The sequence below is a fragment of the Brassica rapa genome, chromosome A05 (assembly GCF_000309985.2).
Source record: "Brassica rapa cultivar Chiifu-401-42 chromosome A05, CAAS_Brap_v3.01, whole genome shotgun sequence".
In the NCBI taxonomy this organism is placed as follows: domain Eukaryota; kingdom Viridiplantae; phylum Streptophyta; class Magnoliopsida; order Brassicales; family Brassicaceae; genus Brassica; species Brassica rapa.
This window is the reverse complement of record NC_024799.2, coordinates 24,404,209-24,423,327: the sequence shown is the minus strand read 5'-3', so window position 1 is coordinate 24,423,327 and position 19,119 is coordinate 24,404,209. Positions and strand designations below refer to the sequence as shown.

Here is a 19,119-nt window from a genome sequence, read left to right as displayed (position 1 = left end):
TGAAAATGTGTAGAGAGAAAAAAGAGGTCGGCAGAAAAATGAATGGCTTTTCTTCTTCTCCATCCAATTCCATTGCACCACATTTCTCCATGGATTCATGTCAAACATCTTTGAAAAATCTAATTGTTTTGTAGTATGAGTAGATGTGATATAACGAAACTACACTGTCAGAAATGTAATGCACATAAATTATATAATTGGTACAACCAAAATAATAAAAAAAATGTTGACAGGAAGGTAGATGTGCGTTTGTATTATTTGGATGTGTCCCTCTCTTCTTCCTTTTCTCTATAATTACATGAACTTGTCCAATTCATCACACTTCCCAAACCAAACTTGTTTGCTCCATATAAAATACATAGATTTATATATTGACATATACAGGCAGAGACATGTGTGTGTCTGTCTAGCCAAGTAGCTCATAATTATATCGACTTGATTCCGTGGGATATATGACCTACGTGAGACTGTGACATTTGAGTTTTTTTGGCATTCTTCGTTATGTACGCATCAAAGAATGCGACATTTTTTTATGTGTATATGATGATTAATGATATATGCCAATTTGGGAACCCTAGTGGTCCATCCCATTTCCAAGTCTTATCTTTTCCAAAGTTTTATATATCATTGATTCCATTTATCAACAAGCTAGCCTGTAATCTAACCAATGAAATTAACATGCATGGTTTTGCAAAAAAAAAAGAAAAATATAAACAAAGTGACAATGATAGAGAACAGTCGGCTTGTGGAATTTAAAAGTTGGGTTCGTTGGAATTAAAACCCAGTTAGACTTTAAACTCCAAAATAAGCCCAATACACGATCTCTGTATTTATTGAGATAAGGCAATTTTATAGACTTCACAACTGAAGTTGACCTCTATAAACAAGCCCATGATACGGTCTCTGTATTTTTTGAGATATAAATAAACCTCAACATGCCCTTTATAGAAGAGAAATTGCACTCATTTCATCGCCTCTCGAAAAACCTAGCGCACCAGTCCCCATGGACGTATCCGCGAACAAAGTAATTCTTCTTGCGATCCTTATCGCTTTCTCAATGAATAGTTTCTGATTAAATCTTTTGTACCTTAGGGTCTGGAATTGAACGGTCGTGATGCAGAGATCCTAATTAGCTCCAGCACGTTGAGAATCCACGCGAAACCTAGGGAAGTCGCCTTGGACGAAGTAATTATTCTTCGATCCTTATCATCGCTTTATGTTGATTGAATTATGTTGTTTCTTCAGATCTGATTAGATCTTATTTACTTTAGGGTCTGGAATTGAACGGTGGGATTCGAAATAGCAATATTATTAGCAGGATGGTGGTTGAGGGATACGACACCTCCCCTCGTAGGGAGGATGTCGAAGAGGCTCTGAAAAATCACTTCGCATCACGTGGAATAAAGTTAATGCATGTCTCTGTTCCCGTAGACTACAAATGTCGTAATCGCAGACGCGCCTTAATCTATGTTAATGGAGAATGTGAAGCAGAGGCGTTGAAGCTTGATGGAAGTTACGTGGGAGGACTTGTTTCAAAAAAAAAAAGTAACGTGGGAGGACGTATTTTAACAATTACGGCTTACCCTTTTGACGACAATAGCCTTGAGCATCTCTTTGCTCCTACCAGTGTCATAGACGAATACCGACAGCACACGTAAATTGATTTTTTTTTCCTTTCTTATTTATTAGTCGAGAATCTTTCTTGTCATGTTGATAATACCATCTCCTGCTATATTTAGGTTGAAAGTTAGAGGATTTGATACTTCCCTCTCTCTGAATGATATCGAGAAGATGCTACTTAGGGTTTTCCCCGGATCCGATTGTTTTCCTCTCTGCGACGGGTGTGTTTTCTTCCTCCCACCAAGTTTACTGGTTAATTTTATCAGTTAGCGCTACCTAAAAGCCTTGTTTGAGTTTTTGCAGCTCAGTTTTGCTTTATCTCCGTGGACAATATTCTATGGACGAGGCTCTGAAACTTAGCGGAGGTTCTGTGGAAGGCTTTAAATTTGCAGTTACTGAGGTCCTCCCAGAAACTGTGATAGAGACTGGCATCTCTCTCGCAACTGCACGTAGCTTTGGCTTTTGTGGATAATTCTAAAACCAATCAGAAGATCAAGACTACGGACTAGAAATCTCTCGCTCTCTTTCTCTCTCAAATGCTGTCTCGTGTTATTAACTTGTCTCATGCAATGCCTCCTTCTTTTTGATAAGATCATAACAAGAGTCATGGCATCGTCGGATCATCTCCACTTGTATACCATGTTCTATATTAGTTTAGTGGGCAGTTATTTAGTTGACATGTTCTTGTGTATTTAAGCTACCTATGTTTTGTTTAATGGGATATGAAAAAAAAATTGCAGTAACTTGTGTTTTGTTCTATTTAGTTTGTTCTTTCACAAACTCTCTTAGCTTTGAGGAGGGGCCCTAATTGGCATCAAAGCAAACTTGTGTTCTAAAGTATCAAAGGGGTTGATTAAGTTCACTTTTAACACTTTTCTCTTGTCTGGATGTTGAATGTGTTTTTATTTGTTTTTTATGATAAAACTCTGTAAAAACACTATGACAAACTTGGTTGTCCAATCAATAATCATTATGGTAACTCGGTTTGCTAAAGTGAAAAAGAAAAAAAGAAGAGAAATTGCACTCTTCTCTACTTTCTTTTCCAAATTTTTTTTTTTTGAACAATTCTTTTCTTTTTTTTTGTTAAAGTTTTTTTTCGACGATTTGTGAAAGATTTGTTTGAACAACTTTTTTCCAAAATCTAATTTTCCATTTTTTTGGTTATTTGGCAAATAAGTAACTTATAGAACACAACTTTACAAACATTCATTTTTGTGAAAGGTTAACATTAATAAAAATACGTATTATTTTTAAATTTCCGTTTCTATTTTAGGATTTGAAGCTTCTAATTATTTTTTTTTTACAATAAAAGACCATTCTTTTATTCAAGTTTGATTTGAATCTTCGCAGAAAAATTCCACACAAATTATTACATTTACCTGTTTTACCATATATTTGTGTAAGATTACAAATGAAATCGACTTTAAAAAAAAATTACAGTCTGGTAAAAAAGGTTAAAACAGGGAAAAAAAAGAGAAGAAGCAGGATAGGGTTAAAGGACAAATATCTTATCCGCTTCTGTTCTAAACGGCGACCAGTGTGTTTTCGAAACTGTCTGCTTACCTGCGAGACAATGGCATCTTCCACCGTCGCCGGAGCTCCGCTTACCGGGGGTTCTCGATTCCCATGTTGGTCCTCTCAAATACCTATAAACCTTTCTTCTTCATCACTGTTATGCCTCAACAATGGAGATCTCTCTGCACCATATAATTTCCCTTTGCGACTCTCTAGAGGAGGCAGAGTTCAGACAACTCTCAGTAACTCGAAGAGCTTCGCTGTGGGAAAGGAAGCTGAAGATGGCTTCCTCTCGGTACGTTTCAAACTCTTAAACCGCTTCTCTGTTCTCGCAAGTTTCCTTCCTACTTATGTTTCTTGTAAGGAAGATTAGGTTTCATGTTTTGTTTAGTTTACATGAAACTCAATTAAAGTTTACAACTTTTCTTCTTGTTGTTTCGAAGTTTCAACCTTTTTAGCATCCTTAGAACTGTTACAAGTCACCCAATTGATTTCTGAGTTTGATGTTGATTATTAACACTGCATTGTGTAGGATGTAAGTGAAGATACTGACGAGATGTTCGACGAATTGTTCAACAAATACGGGAAGGTTGTTTACAAGAGCGACGATCTAAAGTCTCCAGCAGCTGAGGTTGATGATGACGCTGAAAGTTTAGCATGTAAGAAGCCTAAAGCCTACTATGTTTCTACTTATTGGCTAATGGAGAATATGAATATTGATATATGATGGTGGTGGTCATGTGTTGTTGTTATCCACTCTTTGCAGTTGCTGTTGAAATGGCTAAAGTTGCGAGTGAAGTGAAAGCTGGAGACATTAAGGTTCTCTTTGTGAAGCCACTCGTCTACTGGGCTCGTTTTTTCATCATAACCACTGCGTTCTCCCGCCCTCAAATCGATGCAATCGGGTAGATACTTTCTCTATTTCACTTGCAAAACCATCTCCTAAACAGACTCTCTCATTATGATGCAGGTCTAGGATGAGAGACCTGGCTGAGAAGAAGTATGGGAGAGTTGCTAATGGAGATGTAAAGCCAAATGCGTGGACTTTGTTGGACTTTGGTGAGTTTATGTTTCTTGCGTTTGCTTGTCATCGTGTCTGGATAAGAAAATGACAGTTTATGTTTGTTTGAGTGTATGCTTTCAGGAGATGTGGTGATCCATATTTTCTTACCTCCACAAAGAACTTTCTATAACTTGGAAGATTTCTACGGAAATGCCATGTCAGTTCCGCTTCCATTTCAAGATGAGCCACCACCTCGAAGTTGATGATGATGATGATACTATATGCTCCAGAAACAAAAAAAGAAAAGAAAAGGCAAATAGTTTGTAAGAAGTCTGTTGAGCAGTGGCCGGACATTGCTGGCTAAGATGGTTTCAACAACACTCAGGGGATCTCGAACATGTTTTTGTAGTTTCTTTATAGATTAGAATGAGACCATCTTTCGTTAAGGCTGGCTCTTCATGGTGTTATGTACTTCAGCTGTGTAATTTCACTTCAACAGTCAATTAGATAGAATATTTTTAGTTGATGTTCAAATGAAAGAATTCAAATCTTATTTATCACAACCACTGGATTAAACCATATGATGTTTTTGTGTGCACAGAACATGCTATACTGATATATATCATACAGAGATGAAATGTACAATGAGTCAAAATAATAAGAGCCATTCACACAGCTTAACTCTTCTCTGATGTTTCCATAGCTCATACATAGCATGTGCAATCACTGACCCTGACTGGTATACAGTCCAGGCAAACAAGAGACCAATACTGGAACTCTCCCATCTCCTGTAATAAAATCATTGAACTGGTATAACCTCAAGTAACAGTGAGAGAGAAATGAGTTGTTGGGTAAAAGAATAGCTTACAGTTAAGTCACGTGTTGGTTTCCTTGAGCGGCTTCAGAGAGACTAAGCTCCATGTCATGTGCCTCAGACCATCCTGGCTCATACGTCTCAAGGAACCCGATTTTAGCTTTGTTTGGGAGGTCGTGAGGATGAACAAACGGAACTCCCTGAGGCCAGCCTATCTCCATTTTAATATGCGCGCAAGGGCTGTTCATTGTGTTGTGGTTACTCTCGCAGTCCTTGGGGTTGCAGAATCTGAGTTTGATTCCTTTCTTATCTGCAATCTCCTGAACTCGTTCCTTGAGAACTCTCTGCGCTTCTAACCTCAGCCTCTTTGAAGGTGGGAGTGGTTTTAGTCTTGAGTCGCTCTTCTTCCTCTTTTTCATCTGTTTCATTGATCCTATACCATCCATCAAATGAAGAACCTTCTGTCATTGAAAACTTCTTGTTAATGTGTAAATTAAACAATGAACTATGAACACAAGGTCCTTCTTCTATCTGCTATGGAAACTAGGCCTGCCGTTTTTAAACCGAACCAAACCGAAATTTTGTTAGTTCGGTAATGAGTTAGGTTCATTTCAACAGGTTTATTAAAAAACTTCGGTTTTTGATTCGGTAATCGATTAGTTCCGTTTTCAAAAAAAATGATTAGTTCTGTTTTTTCAAAAGAAAATGTTAACCAAATTTCAAACTAAACTAGCTGAATTAACCAAACAAACCGAAATTATCGAATTCAACCAAATTTATAACTAAAATATAATCAAAACCAAAAACTTCGGTTAGTTCCGGTAAAAATTTTAAAAACCGAACTACTCAAATACCGACAACAAAACTTTTTCCGGTTCAATTAACTGAACTACCCGAACCCGCATGCCTAATGGAAACTAAGCGTTAAGATTGAAAAGAGTAAACTGTTATACCATCTTGGGACTGAGGGACACTGAAGCTCTGCAAAGTCTGTCTATTAAAGAGCTCATCATTCGAGTGAGGCCTCTGCATAAAGTCATCAACCGAAACCGGAATCAGAAACTGAGCATCAACACCATGTCCCGCGGCTCTCATCTCCGAGCAGCTCAGATTAGTCATCGACTTAGGCATGAGTTTAAAAGCCAATGAGAATCTCCCTTCTATACTCCCTTGCATACTATTCAAATCAGTTCTATACACCGCAGGACTCACATAGCCAGCCGTCGCCTGGTACAGAGCCAGCCCTGGATACACAACAGCCTCTTGAGGCCCAAGATCCACATCCACTAGAATCCACTGCCCGTGCATGTCCCTAACGTGCAGCCCGGCCTTGTCCGACTTCACAAAGGAGATCAGACTCTTGTCGAGCTGGTGGTCGTGATCTGAGTACAAGAGAAGCTGCTCGTCTTCAGCCAAGTTATGATGATGAAAGGAAGGCCTCGCGTAGCAGCAAACAGACAACACGGAGGATGAAACCTCGTTACTCCTCAAGGGAACATTATCAAGAATCTCAGTGAAAGGAGAGCTTCTCAAGTTCAAATAGAAACCAACCGCGTCAAGAACTAACCGAGAAGCTTTCCCTAATAAACCAAAGATGTCAGGTAAACCGGAAGGAGGGAACTCAGCTGACTCGGTGAAGGTTAAGCCAGGTCTGTACTCGTAGCTCTCTTGCCATGAGTGAGGGTCTGAGTAGTATCCAGAGGTTTTGCACCATTCTCTCGAGTCGTTTGTTGTGTGGATGGTTGGAGGATACGAGTCACGTTGGTGGAAGTAGAGTCTTGCGGAGTCGAGGCCGGATCGGAGGAGGGCTGCGTCGGTGGCCGGGAACTGGATGATTGCGGCGGAGTATTGTGCTAAGGATTGGGATAGTGTTGAGACGGCTAGCTTGTAGGAGTCGGAAGGTGAGCCTTCGGTGGGAAGTAGATCACAGAGCTTGACGCGTCCCAATGTAGGGAGACCATTCGCTGCCATCGAAAGGAGAGAGAGAGACGTAAAAGCGATTAGAAGATTCTTGACCCATCATCGATGCTTCTGAAAGGGATCATCTTTATGTGGAAAGATTGAGACTTTGACGGAGAGGAATCAGAGATTGAGCAATCGCCCTACGAGAGCAAGGACAAGTAAGCGCAGGGGAAGGACAGAAGTTGAGATGAGATATGTCAAAGGTGAAGCCTTTTTGAACCAATCTCTGTCGGGAAATTGATTTTTGTCCGATTGATTGAGAGAGGTTAAAAATCAAAGGTTTTTATGGTCCAGTTGGGTTAAAAGCCCAGTTTACCCATGGACAATTTGGTCCAATCCAATTGGGCATTGGGTTAGCCCAATACATAAATTTTTTTTTTTTTTTTTTTTGATTGAAAAAGAAAAATTCCTTTCGTCGTCGCCGTCGTATTCCTCTTTTGCGATTTGGCGATGAAATTTTGCAATCTCTCCTTCTGGATTCATCTTCTCTGGCGTGTGACTTCTTCTTCTCCCAATTTCCAGATTCTTGAGTTTTAGCTTCTGATCTTACGTTTCTATAACTTTGAGTTTTAGCTTCGATTTCGAGTTAACTTTGAGTTTTAGCTTCGATTTCGGGTTATGTGACGATGATGATGAATCTCTGTTGTGGGTTTTGTGAATCAAAAACGGATTGAGGTAGAGTTTGTGGATATGTTTTGAGTCAGTCCATTATAATGAAATTGGAGCTCGGAATGTATACAAGCGTTTTGTCAAGATCTTGTTTCCAGAAAATGAAAATTTAGAGCTTCATAAAATTTGATATATTTCAATGTTTTTCATTAAACCTTGAGGAAGCAAAAAAATAAACAAATTTGGGTCAATACTTAAATTACTTATAAATGGGCGGGCTTGGGTGTCCAGTTGAGTGATGGGTGTTATTGGGTATGGGTGCTGTTGAGTGTGGGCTAAATATGGGTGTGGTTGTTTTGAGCCCAGAAAAAAAAAACGCCCAGTTGGACATACCCATTTGGGTGTGGTCCAACCCAACTGACAGACCTAGTGCGGACTCTGTTCTTTAATTTTTCGAAAACTATTTTGAAGCCCCTCGAGAATCTTTTATTTTATATAATGGCCCCGTTGTTTTTTATTTTTTCAATTTTGAAGTTGAGAAGTTTTGTAACTTTGGGATTTTAGTGACGGATATACATTGAATGTTTAAGAAATGGGATTGGAGAAACGGAAGAGAAAAGAACATTAGTTATGTTCAAGTCCTAATGAAATAAGACTATTTACAAATCCATTGGACGTGTGTTCAAGAGCAGGCGCATGACAATCCATCGATCTTCAACGGGATAAAAGTTCGCGAGCTCTTCTTTTTGTCTACTCCCGGATGAACTTATGTAGTTCGAGTTGGTCCTATTTAATGTGCTTGTTGAAATGTTACTTTTCTTAATTAAAAAAGGATATGAGAGTAGGTTTAGATCATTTATCAAGCCTCTAGAAAATTGTTACTTGCACTCACAATCTCCAAAATAAACAGATCCAAGAAAAATAAGATAAATCTCTGTCTGTGTAGATAAATAAAAAGGGAGTTGATCCAAAACATGTTCTACAAACGATTGTTCCAACTTAAACGTAAAAAAACACAAAACATAAAAGGTTCAGAGAGTTATGGATAGGCATGGAGACACAGAGACTACTTGGATCGCTGTCTCATCTTCCTGCGCTTCCTCTTCAGTCTCCTCATCCGCTTCTTCTTCCACTACAAACAAAAGATACGATCAAACCACAACAATGACATCACTCTAACCAGTTAATAACAAGAATCAATAACTGTAAGCCAAATGCAAAATCAATTAGCAATTTAACTCATAAAACGAACGATACTCAGCATCCATTAAAGTTCTGCTAAATGTAAGAGAATCAATCTACAATACGTAATACTAACAAGGAAACCTATAGAGAGCCTTGTCGGAGGTTACAGAGGTAATTTTCGTACCTTCGCCCTCATCGTCAAGTCGCCGAACTCAGATTCTCCTCCGCTGTGTTGTTAGTCGAGCGCACCACTCCATATTATATAGCTAGGGTTTGGGCGATAAGGGCCATGTTTTTTTAAACGGGCCGAACATTTTCGAAGGCCCATCTAAGGATTTGAAATTAATTATAAGAAGAACAAGAAAGTACCTGTACAAATGTACATAGAGAGAGATATGAGAAGAAGACAAAGCAAAGTACTGTTTCTTCTTCTTATACATAAGTTCCAAATTTGACTTTAACAGTAATAAACTCATATCCATCCTCATTCCCATTGCAATCACATACACATTTTTGTCACTTCTTTTTATTATCCCTCTTTTTTTTTTCTGCTTCTCACTGTACAAATAATTAAACAATAAATATTTATTATTGAATTTGGCATCTGGTTCACTGCGGCAAACAGCTAATAACCCAGCTCAACCTGCCCTCTCTTTTTTCTGCAGCTAATATATATGTGTCCCCTTGGTTCCATTCACTTTCACTAAATGCCATTATAAAGATTACTAGATTTTTCTTGCATGCTCTTAACAAAACTAAACATATACTCCAACCTGAGTTAATGCAGTGAGAGGAGCTACCACCAACCTGACTTAATGCAATGACATTATATATTTTTTTTCTGCAGTATGATATACATTGCATCTTTGTCACACCCGCACCATTAACAGTTTAGCAATTGTTGCCAAATTAGGATAAGGACGTGGATCGTCCTAGTTCTTAGACTAGGTAATGTCTCTTATGAAAAATGAAAAAGTTGTTTATCCCCACTATGTCACAGATTCATTTTCCAATGACATAGTCAAATCTCACAGAAACAACAAGAAGTAGACTAGCTAGGTTTACAGGGTCTTTATACTGGACTAGTTTTGGATTCTGGTATTTGTCTTTTTATGAAGAAGTGAAAACCATAACATGTTAATGTCCAGTTTACATACTTAACTCGGTATTTATTCCTAACTAATTCCTCCTTTCTTGTCGGCCTTTTCTACTTAGGCCATTTGTCGTGACTCTCATGTTATCCCAATATATAATGCAGAAAGTATCAATAAATAAATGGATGTAGAGATATCGAGAAAAGAGCAAAAAAACATTTGAATAAAAGCACCATGAGAATCAAACTGGTGATAGAGAATCTACCCAGAGGGCGCAAGACTGGGAACCATCACGTTCTCTACTTCATTTCCCCAACTTTGTTACTACTTTTTTGGATTTATTATTTCTTATTCCAAACGATATGGTATTTTACATTTGATTTTGTACATTTGTCCCTTGATACAAACAAGTATTATAGAAAGTTTAAAAGTGTACTAATCTATATATAATTGCATCAATTCATGTCAATGTTTTGTAACTCTTTAAACGTAACTACTTATTTATTTTTTACACAAAAAACTAGTTATTTTCGTATTTTGCATATTGTTCATAGAATGTGACTAGTGAGAACATCCATTTGTATTCGTGAGTACGGTTTTGTAACTCTTTAGAGCATAACTGGTTATTTTCATATTTTGCTTATTGTTCATAGAATGCGACTCGTGAGAACATTAATTTGAATTCGTGAGTACGGTGTAGAAATAAGTGGTTGAACTTTTTGTGTTGTAGTAATCAGTGATTAACACTGTGGTTGTATTGTACGTACGTACCAATTTTGGTCGAATATGACAGCCAAAAGACAAATAATAACCACGAAGCCGATGGGTCCCTATAATTTCAAAAGCTAGTCAGAAGACCGTAGTAGATTTTCTGAGACTGTTTTATTTTATATATGGTAATATATCTGATATTCTAAATGAAACAACATGCTTGTAATGTAAATTAGTGAAAATGAAATACTTCCATAGGATTACATGTTTTGTAAATTCGTATTTTTAGTGAAACTAAGCATTCATCCAAAACTCCAAGTCTACTTTTTAATCCAAGACTATTTTTAATAAAAACTAACGTAGATGTAGTTTCTGTTATAATCATGTCACCTTTTCTCTATTATATGTGTGTACAATGGTGGAAAGTTTGATATGCTGTTTTGACAAGCGGTTTTTCTAGTGATATTTAACATGTTGTAATCAGTTGAGATCTTAGACTAGCACCGATTGATTTCTCACATAAAGGAAACATTCATAGCTCCAATTTTTGCTCTCTAATATGTGTTGTTGTCATTAAATGTTTAAATGGAACAATGATATGTATTGTTGTCACTAAATTGAGGAGTGGAAGAAAGAAAAATCCAACGGATGGGATTGAAAACACAATGTTCAAGATTGACGAACAACTTTTATTTTGTGATGCATTTGTACATAGACAAAAAATTATTGGAACCAGTTTCATGTACTCGAAAAATGCAAATAATATGACTGACATCTTTCTTCACGCTTTGACCATTCCCTAATTTTCCCCTCAGTTTAGTTATAAACAAGTTTAATTATTCTAAACTAAATATGAATATCCATGGCTTGAAGTTACAGCATATCCAGATGATCACCATCCTTACGGCACATTCTTAAACTCTCTATAATAATTATTTCAAATATATTTCATAATTCTTGATCTGGACCTACACATGACCAATCACAGTAAACCTGACTTTTTATCCTTAAACTATTACACTAAGTTGACACTAATTAAAATAACCAAACGGGTGTAGTATATGAACTAAGCAGATACGGAGAGGATTTGCATTTTGAATTGTCTCTTTAACATGCAAATTAAAATAGAAATAAAAACAAAAGTTGTCGCTCCTCTAAAGTGTAAAATACAAGTATCTTTAATGTTTTCATAATAAAGTACAATGGTAGATAATGAGTCAAAAACATTTTTAAATTCTCTAAACATGTGGTTAATATCTTTGGAATCTATCTCTGAACATGGGAAGCACTTCTCACTCTCACTACAGTAATTAATGACAGTCTGGTCTTTCGCCAGTTTCGAACAACTCGCTCCATGCAGAACCACCAATTGAAAAATCAAATATTTCTCTTTATTTACATTTTGAACCCGAATCTAAATCTCATCTGATGAAATCGCCCCGGTTAAACTAAAATCCATTAAATCAACCTCAACTAAAACGAAGAATAAAAGTCGGTACAAGTACAATTAGAAACCGGTTCGCTTCTTAGGTTTCGCTAGTCGGTTCAAGCCTGGTTCGATTGGTACGGTTCTTGGCAGTGTTGCTGCTCTGTAACTGTGCTCTGTTCCCAGAGGAAGAAGTGAAAAGCTGGCCGAAGAAGAGACCTGACTTGGGCCCACCACGGAGAGAAGAGACAGGAACGTTAAGAACAGGACTGATTCTGACGTGTGCGGACTGAGATCTCGGCATCCCGTGGTGCTGTTTCATCCTCGGTCCGCCGGTGAAGTTACCGGGACTGCTGGAGCTTCTCTCGAGTCCATGAAACACGATCTTCCCCGAAGCGTTGAGTCTCGGACTATCCGCCGTCACCGTCAACGCCCTCGTGTCGTTACTACTCTCCGTGGTCTCATCATGACGTCGCGGCTTCCTCTGGTTGCGCAAGTGGTGGTGTGCACGTGACCTAGCGAAGGGGTTTGGAGCGTTGGGTTTGTTGTCGAGATCTAGAGAGAGTCTAGGAACGTCGTCGAGCTCGTGGCCGGAGGAGGATGACGACGAGAGGGAGAGACGGGAGGAGGAGATCGACGTTGAAGACTCAGAGACGTCTGAGTCTTTTATCAGTGGAGGAGGAGGAGCTGCGGTTGTAGATTTGGAGCTCCGGTTGAGAAAATGTCTAAACGAGCTCGTCTTAGGATTTGGAGTTGAAGAAGACAGCCGCGACGACGACGACGACGGCGGGGAAGCTTCTTCCGGCGTTTTGTTGAGTCTCTTAAGGCCTAGAAGCTCGCGCCATCTCACGGTGCAGCGAGGAGCTCTCGGGGAGAAGAGGTAAGGATCGATCTCCATCTCCAATCTTCGGCATGGTTTCTCCAGTACCGTGTTAACCGCCGGAACCATAGGCTTCTCCTCCGGATTAGTCCCGCCGGAGAATTTAAGCGGGACTAGCTTTCCGTCGGAGAAAAGCTCGTCGGCGGTTAGCATTGTGACGGGATCTTCGAGAAGAAACTCAAAGTCCACAGGATCTTCCAACTGAGGATCCAACGGTTGAGATTCAAGGCTCGTGACTGACGTTTTGGAGCTCTTCCGAGAGTGACTCGCCGGGGATAGCTTCTCCGGAGAGGTACCAACGTTTTTAACGCAAACCGACGTCATTTAGAGTCGATACTGAGTGAGAGAGAAAGAGAGTTTTCTCTTTTTGTAGAGAAGTGGCGATGACAGAGACAAGCAATATATACAGCTCAGATCAGATTCTCATATAGACAGAACACACGTGTTCTCTTTTACTGGATACAATCATTTCGGGTAGAGGTTCTGGTCGGGTCGGGCTTAAATGGCCCAAATTGACTGATGAAAAGTTAGATACTCGCAGAGATAATATTTACCATGAGTACACACGCCCATCAGTAACTTCAATGCTATGTGAAGAGATATGCGATTACCAAGAAAACTTGTTTAAGTAATTAACTTCACACTTGTATGTTTTTTTTTTACCAGATGACACCAAAGTTCGATGATTCATTTCATATATTTAAATCATAAGTTATTCTCGGGTTTTGAATGTCTATCTTTTGTATCAGCTGGTTGAAAAATATTTATAATTTATGATATAGATATCTGTGTAATTAATATTGTAGGAATACAATTTGTAGCATATGAATTGGACCTGTGCCTCACAAGTCACAACCCACATTCTCGAAAGACGAAAAACTTATGTTACGTCCAATCCAATAGAATGGGTAAAATTTCTCTCTTTTTAACTAATACTAGCTTTTTGACTCGTAATCTTGTACACTTTTTTAGAGTAGAGTCTATATTACAATTATTTTACATTTATTTGGAGAGTAAATTATCTGAATTTATGATTTTATTATTTTTTATCAGGTAATTTAATAGTTTTACTTTTAGAAGTATACCGATTTACCGTTAGTAAAAAAGATATATTTAGACAGGTGAAAGCTACCGTTTTGTCTTCCATGGATGTATCGATTCGCCTCAAGTCGCAAACGACAACCCTCAATATCAAAACGTAAAGTTGTAAGTAAAACTATAAATGGTTCGACTCGTAATTACTTCTGTACTGTTTGCTTGTTCAGACCAATATTTACAGGTTTTGTGACAACACAAATAAATTCATACCTTCAAGTTCAACAACCCAAATATTTATTGTTCACAATCACACCGGCCGGGAGTAATAATTAAAGATCTGATTATCATTTCACATAGCTAAAGTCAATTTGTAATAGAGTAAAAATTGAGCATACCATAAAGTCATCATCCAGCTATCTTCTTATTGGTTGTATATTTTTCTCTGAACGGATAAACATTTTCAGTTTTAGTTTGTGATTTTAGATCATTTTCAGAATTTTTGTTTTCTAATTTCTACCTATTGAGAAGCAAAGAGAAACTGGAAACTATCGTATAAATTTAAGTTTATTTAATAAAAAATAAAATCTAAATCCATTACATTCATAATTTGTTTTCACCTCTAATGATAGATCATATCTACATACGAAAAATATGGAAGTTGACTTTATTGTTTCTTAATTATTTAAACCACCGTTCTTCTTTCCTATCTCGTGCTTAAAACCTACGATATTCCTCTCCATCTCTCCATCTCCCTCCCTTCTTTACACAAATATCAACCTATCATCAGATGATAATAAGGTAACACTAAATAAACAAACCTCTACATATCAAATAGGAAATGGAAGCTGAAGAGGAAAATAAGGGCAGTATAAGTATGGTCGAGGCTAAGCTGCCTCCTGGGTTTAGATTTCACCCGAGAGACGACGAGCTTGTCTGCGACTACTTAGTGAAAAGAAACGTTCGCAGCCGCTATCAACCAGTGGTCTTGATCGAAGTCGATCTCAACAAGTGCGAGCCTTGGGACATTCCTCGTAAGTTCTTAAATACCTTTTTGGTTCTATCTCTCGTTTTCTCAAAGACTAATATAATTTTCCATAACTAATATGAAGATCATATTAGTTATCAACTCATCAATCATGTATAGTCTAACCATTCGATCGTAGTTTTAAGCATGTTATAATCCATATTTCTAGTTGTCAACACGATTTGTTGATTGTTTATTCCATATTTTCGAATACAAGATCATCATATGTTGATAAACTAACAAAACGAAGAAGAGAAAACGAAGTTCAACTTGCGAGCCACTTGCAGATTAGTACTTTTCTTGGTATTTTATCGTGAAAAGGACTATTTAGCAGCATAATTATCAATGGCTAATCATACACCTATTCTTTCTTTCTAAAGTATACTAATATTGTATCATTAAAAAAAACAAATGATCGTAATCATGTATACGTGTTGAATGCCTATTCGGTGCTTGGTAACTGGGAACCTGGTTAGTTAAGATATGATGCGGATAGATGGGAATCATTTGGATATTATTGTATACATCATAAAGATAAAGACAATTACGAAAAGACTTCTCATTTCTGCTCATGTCTTATCATAATCTATCCAGTAAATATTGAACAAAATACACTTCTTTATTCAACATTAAAACCCCGTAAAGTATGTGAAATGTAAAAGAAAGAGCATTCAACGTCAACATTCTTTTAAAAAAAAAACGATTAAAATATTTAAAATGTAGTTATCAATTGTACAGAATCGGCGAGAGTAGGAGGTAAAGAATGGTATTTTTACAGCCAAAAAGATCGGAAATACGCAACAGGGCAAAGAACAAACCGGGCTACGGCCACCGGTTATTGGAAAGCAACCGGTAAAGATAGAGCAATCCAAAGAAATGGTAGCCTTGTGGGCATGAGAAAGACACTTGTGTTTTACAGAGGTCGAGCCCCTAAAGGTCGTAAAACTGATTGGGTCATGCACGAGTTTCGTCTCCAAGGAACTTTTATCCACCATTCTCCCAAGGTAATTATTATATTTACTCGTGTTATATGTTTTGAAATTCATAAACATCCTTTATTGGGGTTAGTTTTTAGATTATTTTCTGAATGTAGTTATATGTTTCTTGAATATGAAAATATCAAATTAAGCATGAATCAAGCGTCTTGGGGATGACGTCGCAATCATATTATCCCGTGGATTATGGGAAACGTTTTGACTTTTATCTTTGTTTCACATTTAACTTCGAAGGGATATATCGCTGACGATCTTACAAAATATTTATTTGTGGCTTATCTTACCTAAGATGATCTTTGACTTGGCACAAATATCTACTCTCAACCATATGATTTTGACATTTGTTGTTTTTTATTTTAATTTTTAAAAAACAATTTGCTTTGCTTTGAGAAAAAAAAACAGGAAGAATGGGTATTGTGTAGAGTTTTCAACAAGAACAACAATGAAGATGAGAAGGGCAACAACATGATAAGCTGCTCTGATGAAACAGCTTCTGCATCAATGGACTCTTATATCAACTTCGATCATCATCATCACATCATCAACCAGCAAGTGCCCTGCTTCTCCAATCTGTCACAGAACCAAATCGGTTTGGTCTACAAGAATCCTAACCCGTTGTCTATTAATCCTTCCTCTGATCAAATGGTTCTCAAGGCTTTGCTAAGTCAGCTTACCAACAATACCAAAGAATCACAGAGCTATGGAGAAGGAAGCTCAGAAAGCCAATTGACCGACGTTGGCAAACCAAGCCGTGGTGCTTGGAAATATTGATCACTACCCAGAAATCTATAATCATGTGTATGAATCATACATATTATTCACCAATGCAAACATTTATTCACCCATCTCGTGTAAACATTGTTATACGTCATCTTCTTATCTATTATTCACCAATGCAAACATTTTTCATGTGTAATTTTTTTTATTTGAACCATTTCTTAGAAACTGCATAAAAATTTAATATCTTTCGATATGTTTACATTTTATTTGAAATGCAGCTGAATATTCTTTTAAAAAATCTAAAAAAATCTCTGAAAAATCTTTTTAGAAGATTTAAAAAAAATCCCGAAAATAGCATTGATGTAAACAAAAAAATAAAATTATATAAAATGAATTATTCAAATATAATAACAATTTAAACTGATTAATTTTGGAAATACATTTATGAATATTTTAATTTTTTTTGTTAGAAATGAATATTCATTTATCTTTCAAACATAAATAAAATAGTATAATTAAATAATAAAGAATGTTAAATAAAAAACAAAAAAAATTACTAAATTACAAATGAGATACAGTGCTAAAATTATGCTTTAAGTTATACTACCGATATAAGCAAATAATACAATATAAAAATTAAAAACATAGTCATTTAAATATATATTTTAAGACAAATAGTTATTCTTAAATTTAATCAACTGAAAAAAAAAACTGCACGGTTGTGCGAGTTAAATTCTAGTTATGGATCAAATAATCACATCAAATTAAATAAATAAAATAAAATCATATTTTGAAAACATTTGTAATAAAAAACATGAAATTAAGTATTATGTGAACACAATTAAAACTCCAAAGTATTGATTCAGTCCTGATTGATGAAGCTCTGGCGGTCCGAAAGGCAGTTTTGGAAGTGTTTATATCTAATGTGGACTCTCTGCTGGTTTTATCTGATTCACAGACGCTAGTGAAGCTACTCAAGACTAAGAGATCTAGGACGGAATTGAACAACATCCTCATCGATATCTACTATTTCAGCAGCTTGTTAAAGGCGTGTTCCTTTTATCATATTTCTTGCTTATGTAATGTTGAAGCTGATTTATTGACAAAGTCAGAGCTTGTATCTGTAAACACTAAACTTTTCTTTATGCAATGAAATCGTAGTTTGACCAAAAAAAAAGAAGAATTGGTCGCGTTTACTGTTTTAGCGATGCAACTGCGTCCCGTTAGAGATTCCAAAAAACGGCAAATCTTCTTTAAGGTCTAAACAAATACTATTAGCCTCATTCCTGGTAAAAACAGGTTTCTTTTTTGTGTTACCTCTTCGTTGTGTTCTGTTCCCTATGGCGGATTGGAATTGCTAATTCCCCCCCCCCCCCCCCCCCCCCCCCCCAACGATTCAGGGTTTGTTTTTGTTCATTCCAATAATTGATTCATTGTCGAGCTAGAGTTGGTTTTGAAATTAAAACATTTTTTCCCAATCTGATAGTTCTGTGAATCTTTTAATATATTTGTTTTTTTTTTATTTCTTCATGGTGGGTTTGGAACATGATAAGGTTTTTGCCATCTGACGACGTTCCTTAACCGAAACTAAGGAGAGTTATGACGACATCCTTGAGAGCCACGGCATGCGCCATCTGCAAGCAAGATCTCGAACCTGCTCAACGTTGGCGTTGCGAAGTTTGTCCTGACTATGAAGTTTGCGGCCCTTGTTACTCAAACGGCATCATCAACCATCCACACACCCTCATTAGCCCTCCATCACCCACTGGTCAGGTATATTTATTTATTTATTTATTTATTTCTTACTAATTACTAAATGCAGTTGTGATTGTTGGTTACTGCAGTTAAGAGCAGTGCTTCTACACGTGACGACATGCTGCACCACACAGTGCCAGTATCCAAGGTGTCGCACTGTCAAGATTCTCCTCCGTCATGGTGTTACATGCAAAAAGAGAGTCTGCAATCATTGTAAGAGAATGTGGGATATCTTCCGTATGCACGCCAGAAACTGCAGGGAGCCCCAATGCACAATACCCAAATGCAGGTATATTTGTTCCTCGATCAGAAAGAAGAATAAAGTTAAAATGTTTTTTTTTTTAATAATAATAATGATCTGACATTTTGTGACAGTGAGTTTAGAGCTCGTTTTAGTAGAAATCAACAACAGGCAGGTTCAAGACGCAGAGCAGCTGCGGTACGACAGAGAGACGCTGACGCTGACGCTGACGCAGCAACAGCCTCCACTCTTGTTGACTCATCAACATAGACAGACAGAGATATGGTCTTACCTTGCTGTAGTTCACTCTTTTGATCCCTTCGTTTTGTATATGTTAGCATTTTTTTTTTCTGGCAAAGATATAAGCGAATAAATCCTCCTGATTTTGGATTATTATACCTGCATGTTTTCATTGACAGACTCCATGTTTATGTTTTCGATTTTTTCATTCTTTAGCTATGGCGTTCTCTTTTATTAATTTGTGGAATATTCGTTGCTTTAGATTAGATGTGATTAATGTAGGAGCT

At 37.1% G+C, this 19,119-nt stretch overlaps 5 protein-coding genes and 2 long non-coding RNA genes across 10 annotated transcripts; 4 read left to right on the top strand and 3 right to left on the bottom strand.

The window, feature by feature from the left end:
- The first annotated feature begins 863 nt into the window (after positions 1–863).
- On the top strand, positions 864–2,379 carry LOC103870209. Its single transcript, XM_033292393.1, has 5 exons — positions 864–1,024; positions 1,093–1,185; positions 1,272–1,654; positions 1,740–1,841; positions 1,924–2,379. The coding sequence occupies exons 1-5, from the start codon at positions 1,004–1,006 to the stop codon at positions 2,090–2,092; spliced, it is 768 nt and encodes a 255-aa protein (XP_033148284.1). The 5' UTR covers positions 864–1,003; the 3' UTR covers positions 2,093–2,379.
- On the bottom strand, positions 2,027–2,982 carry LOC117134260. The gene is made up of 2 exons (XR_004458496.1): positions 2,484–2,982; positions 2,027–2,199 (listed from the first exon to the last, which is right to left on the bottom strand). It is a non-coding gene; the product is annotated as an uncharacterized LOC117134260 (long non-coding RNA).
- Positions 2,983–3,128: 146 nt separating this feature from the next.
- Positions 3,129–4,672, top strand: LOC103870207 (protein Iojap, chloroplastic). Its single transcript, XM_009148317.3, has 5 exons — positions 3,129–3,430; positions 3,668–3,794; positions 3,902–4,040; positions 4,106–4,194; positions 4,280–4,672. Exons 1-5 carry the CDS (start codon positions 3,194–3,196, stop codon positions 4,399–4,401), a joined length of 714 nt encoding a protein of 237 aa, XP_009146565.1. The 5' UTR covers positions 3,129–3,193; the 3' UTR covers positions 4,402–4,672.
- On the bottom strand, positions 4,673–7,168 carry LOC103870208. 2 transcript variants are annotated; one of them, XM_009148319.3, is made up of 3 exons: positions 5,906–7,168; positions 5,007–5,385; positions 4,673–4,926 (listed from the first exon to the last, which is right to left on the bottom strand). In XM_009148319.3, exons 1-2 carry the CDS (start codon positions 6,921–6,923, stop codon positions 5,009–5,011), a joined length of 1,395 nt encoding a protein of 464 aa, XP_009146567.1. In that variant the 5' UTR covers positions 6,924–7,168; the 3' UTR covers positions 4,673–4,926; positions 5,007–5,008. The 2 variants fall into 2 exon arrangements, with proteins under 2 accessions (XP_009146567.1, XP_009146568.1); XM_009148320.3 differs by lacking the exon at positions 4,673–4,926 and having other exon boundaries at positions 5,013–5,413; positions 5,906–7,092.
- On the top strand, positions 6,981–8,581 carry LOC117134261. The gene is made up of 2 exons (XR_004458497.1): positions 6,981–7,202; positions 7,948–8,581. It is a non-coding gene; the product is annotated as an uncharacterized LOC117134261 (long non-coding RNA).
- A 3,092-nt stretch (positions 8,582–11,673) lies between these two features.
- LOC103870205 lies at positions 11,674–13,193 on the bottom strand. The gene has a single exon (XM_009148316.3). It carries the CDS (start codon positions 13,141–13,143, stop codon positions 12,040–12,042), a length of 1,104 nt encoding a protein of 367 aa, XP_009146564.1. The 5' UTR covers positions 13,144–13,193; the 3' UTR covers positions 11,674–12,039.
- A 1,448-nt stretch (positions 13,194–14,641) lies between these two features.
- LOC103870203 (NAC domain-containing protein 21/22) lies at positions 14,642–19,030 on the top strand. 3 transcript variants are annotated; one of them, XM_009148315.3, is made up of 5 exons: positions 14,642–14,888; positions 15,620–15,885; positions 16,279–18,369; positions 18,441–18,640; positions 18,727–19,030. In XM_009148315.3, exons 1-3 carry the CDS (start codon positions 14,696–14,698, stop codon positions 16,645–16,647), a joined length of 828 nt encoding a protein of 275 aa, XP_009146563.1. In that variant the 5' UTR covers positions 14,642–14,695; the 3' UTR covers positions 16,648–18,369; positions 18,441–18,640; positions 18,727–19,030. The 3 variants fall into 3 exon arrangements, with proteins under 3 accessions (XP_009146563.1, XP_009146562.1, XP_033148283.1); XM_009148314.3 differs by having other exon boundaries at positions 15,605–15,885; positions 16,279–18,364; XM_033292392.1 differs by having other exon boundaries at positions 15,605–15,885.
- The last annotated feature ends 89 nt before the right edge of the window (positions 19,031–19,119 follow it).

What these genes read in the sequence shown, in the direction of transcription:
- LOC103870209 (XM_033292393.1), top strand. Translation starts at nt 1,004, where the DNA reads ATGGACGTATCCGCGAACAAA. An exon ending in TGGACGTATCCGCGAACAAA is followed by an intron (nt 1,025 to 1,092) that starts GTAATTCTTCTT and finishes TTTGTACCTTAG; the next exon opens with GGTCTGGAATTGAACGGTCG. An exon ending in GACGAATACCGACAGCACAC is followed by an intron (nt 1,655 to 1,739) that starts GTAAATTGATTT and finishes TGCTATATTTAG; the next exon opens with GTTGAAAGTTAGAGGATTTG.
- LOC103870207 (XM_009148317.3), top strand. Translation starts at nt 3,194, where the DNA reads ATGGCATCTTCCACCGTCGCCGGAGCTCCGCTTACCGGGGGTTCTCGA. An exon ending in CCTCAAATCGATGCAATCGG is followed by an intron (nt 4,041 to 4,105) that starts GTAGATACTTTC and finishes ATTATGATGCAG; the next exon opens with GTCTAGGATGAGAGACCTGG. An exon ending in GTGGACTTTGTTGGACTTTG is followed by an intron (nt 4,195 to 4,279) that starts GTGAGTTTATGT and finishes GTATGCTTTCAG; the next exon opens with GAGATGTGGTGATCCATATT.
- LOC103870208 (XM_009148319.3), bottom strand. Translation starts at nt 6,923, where the DNA reads ATGGCAGCGAATGGTCTCCCTACATTGGGACGCGTCAAGCTCTGTGAT. An exon ending in TGTCCCTCAGTCCCAAGATG is followed by an intron (nt 5,386 to 5,905) that starts GTATAACAGTTT and finishes TGGATGGTATAG; the next exon opens with GATCAATGAAACAGATGAAA.
- LOC103870205 (XM_009148316.3), bottom strand. Translation starts at nt 13,143, where the DNA reads ATGACGTCGGTTTGCGTTAAAAACGTTGGTACCTCTCCGGAGAAGCTA.
- LOC103870203 (XM_009148314.3), top strand. Translation starts at nt 14,696, where the DNA reads ATGGAAGCTGAAGAGGAAAATAAGGGCAGTATAAGTATGGTCGAGGCT. An exon ending in CGAGCCTTGGGACATTCCTC is followed by an intron (nt 14,889 to 15,604) that starts GTAAGTTCTTAA and finishes TTTAAAATGTAG; the next exon opens with TTATCAATTGTACAGAATCG. An exon ending in TTATCCACCATTCTCCCAAG is followed by an intron (nt 15,886 to 16,278) that starts GTAATTATTATA and finishes AAAAAAAAACAG; the next exon opens with GAAGAATGGGTATTGTGTAG.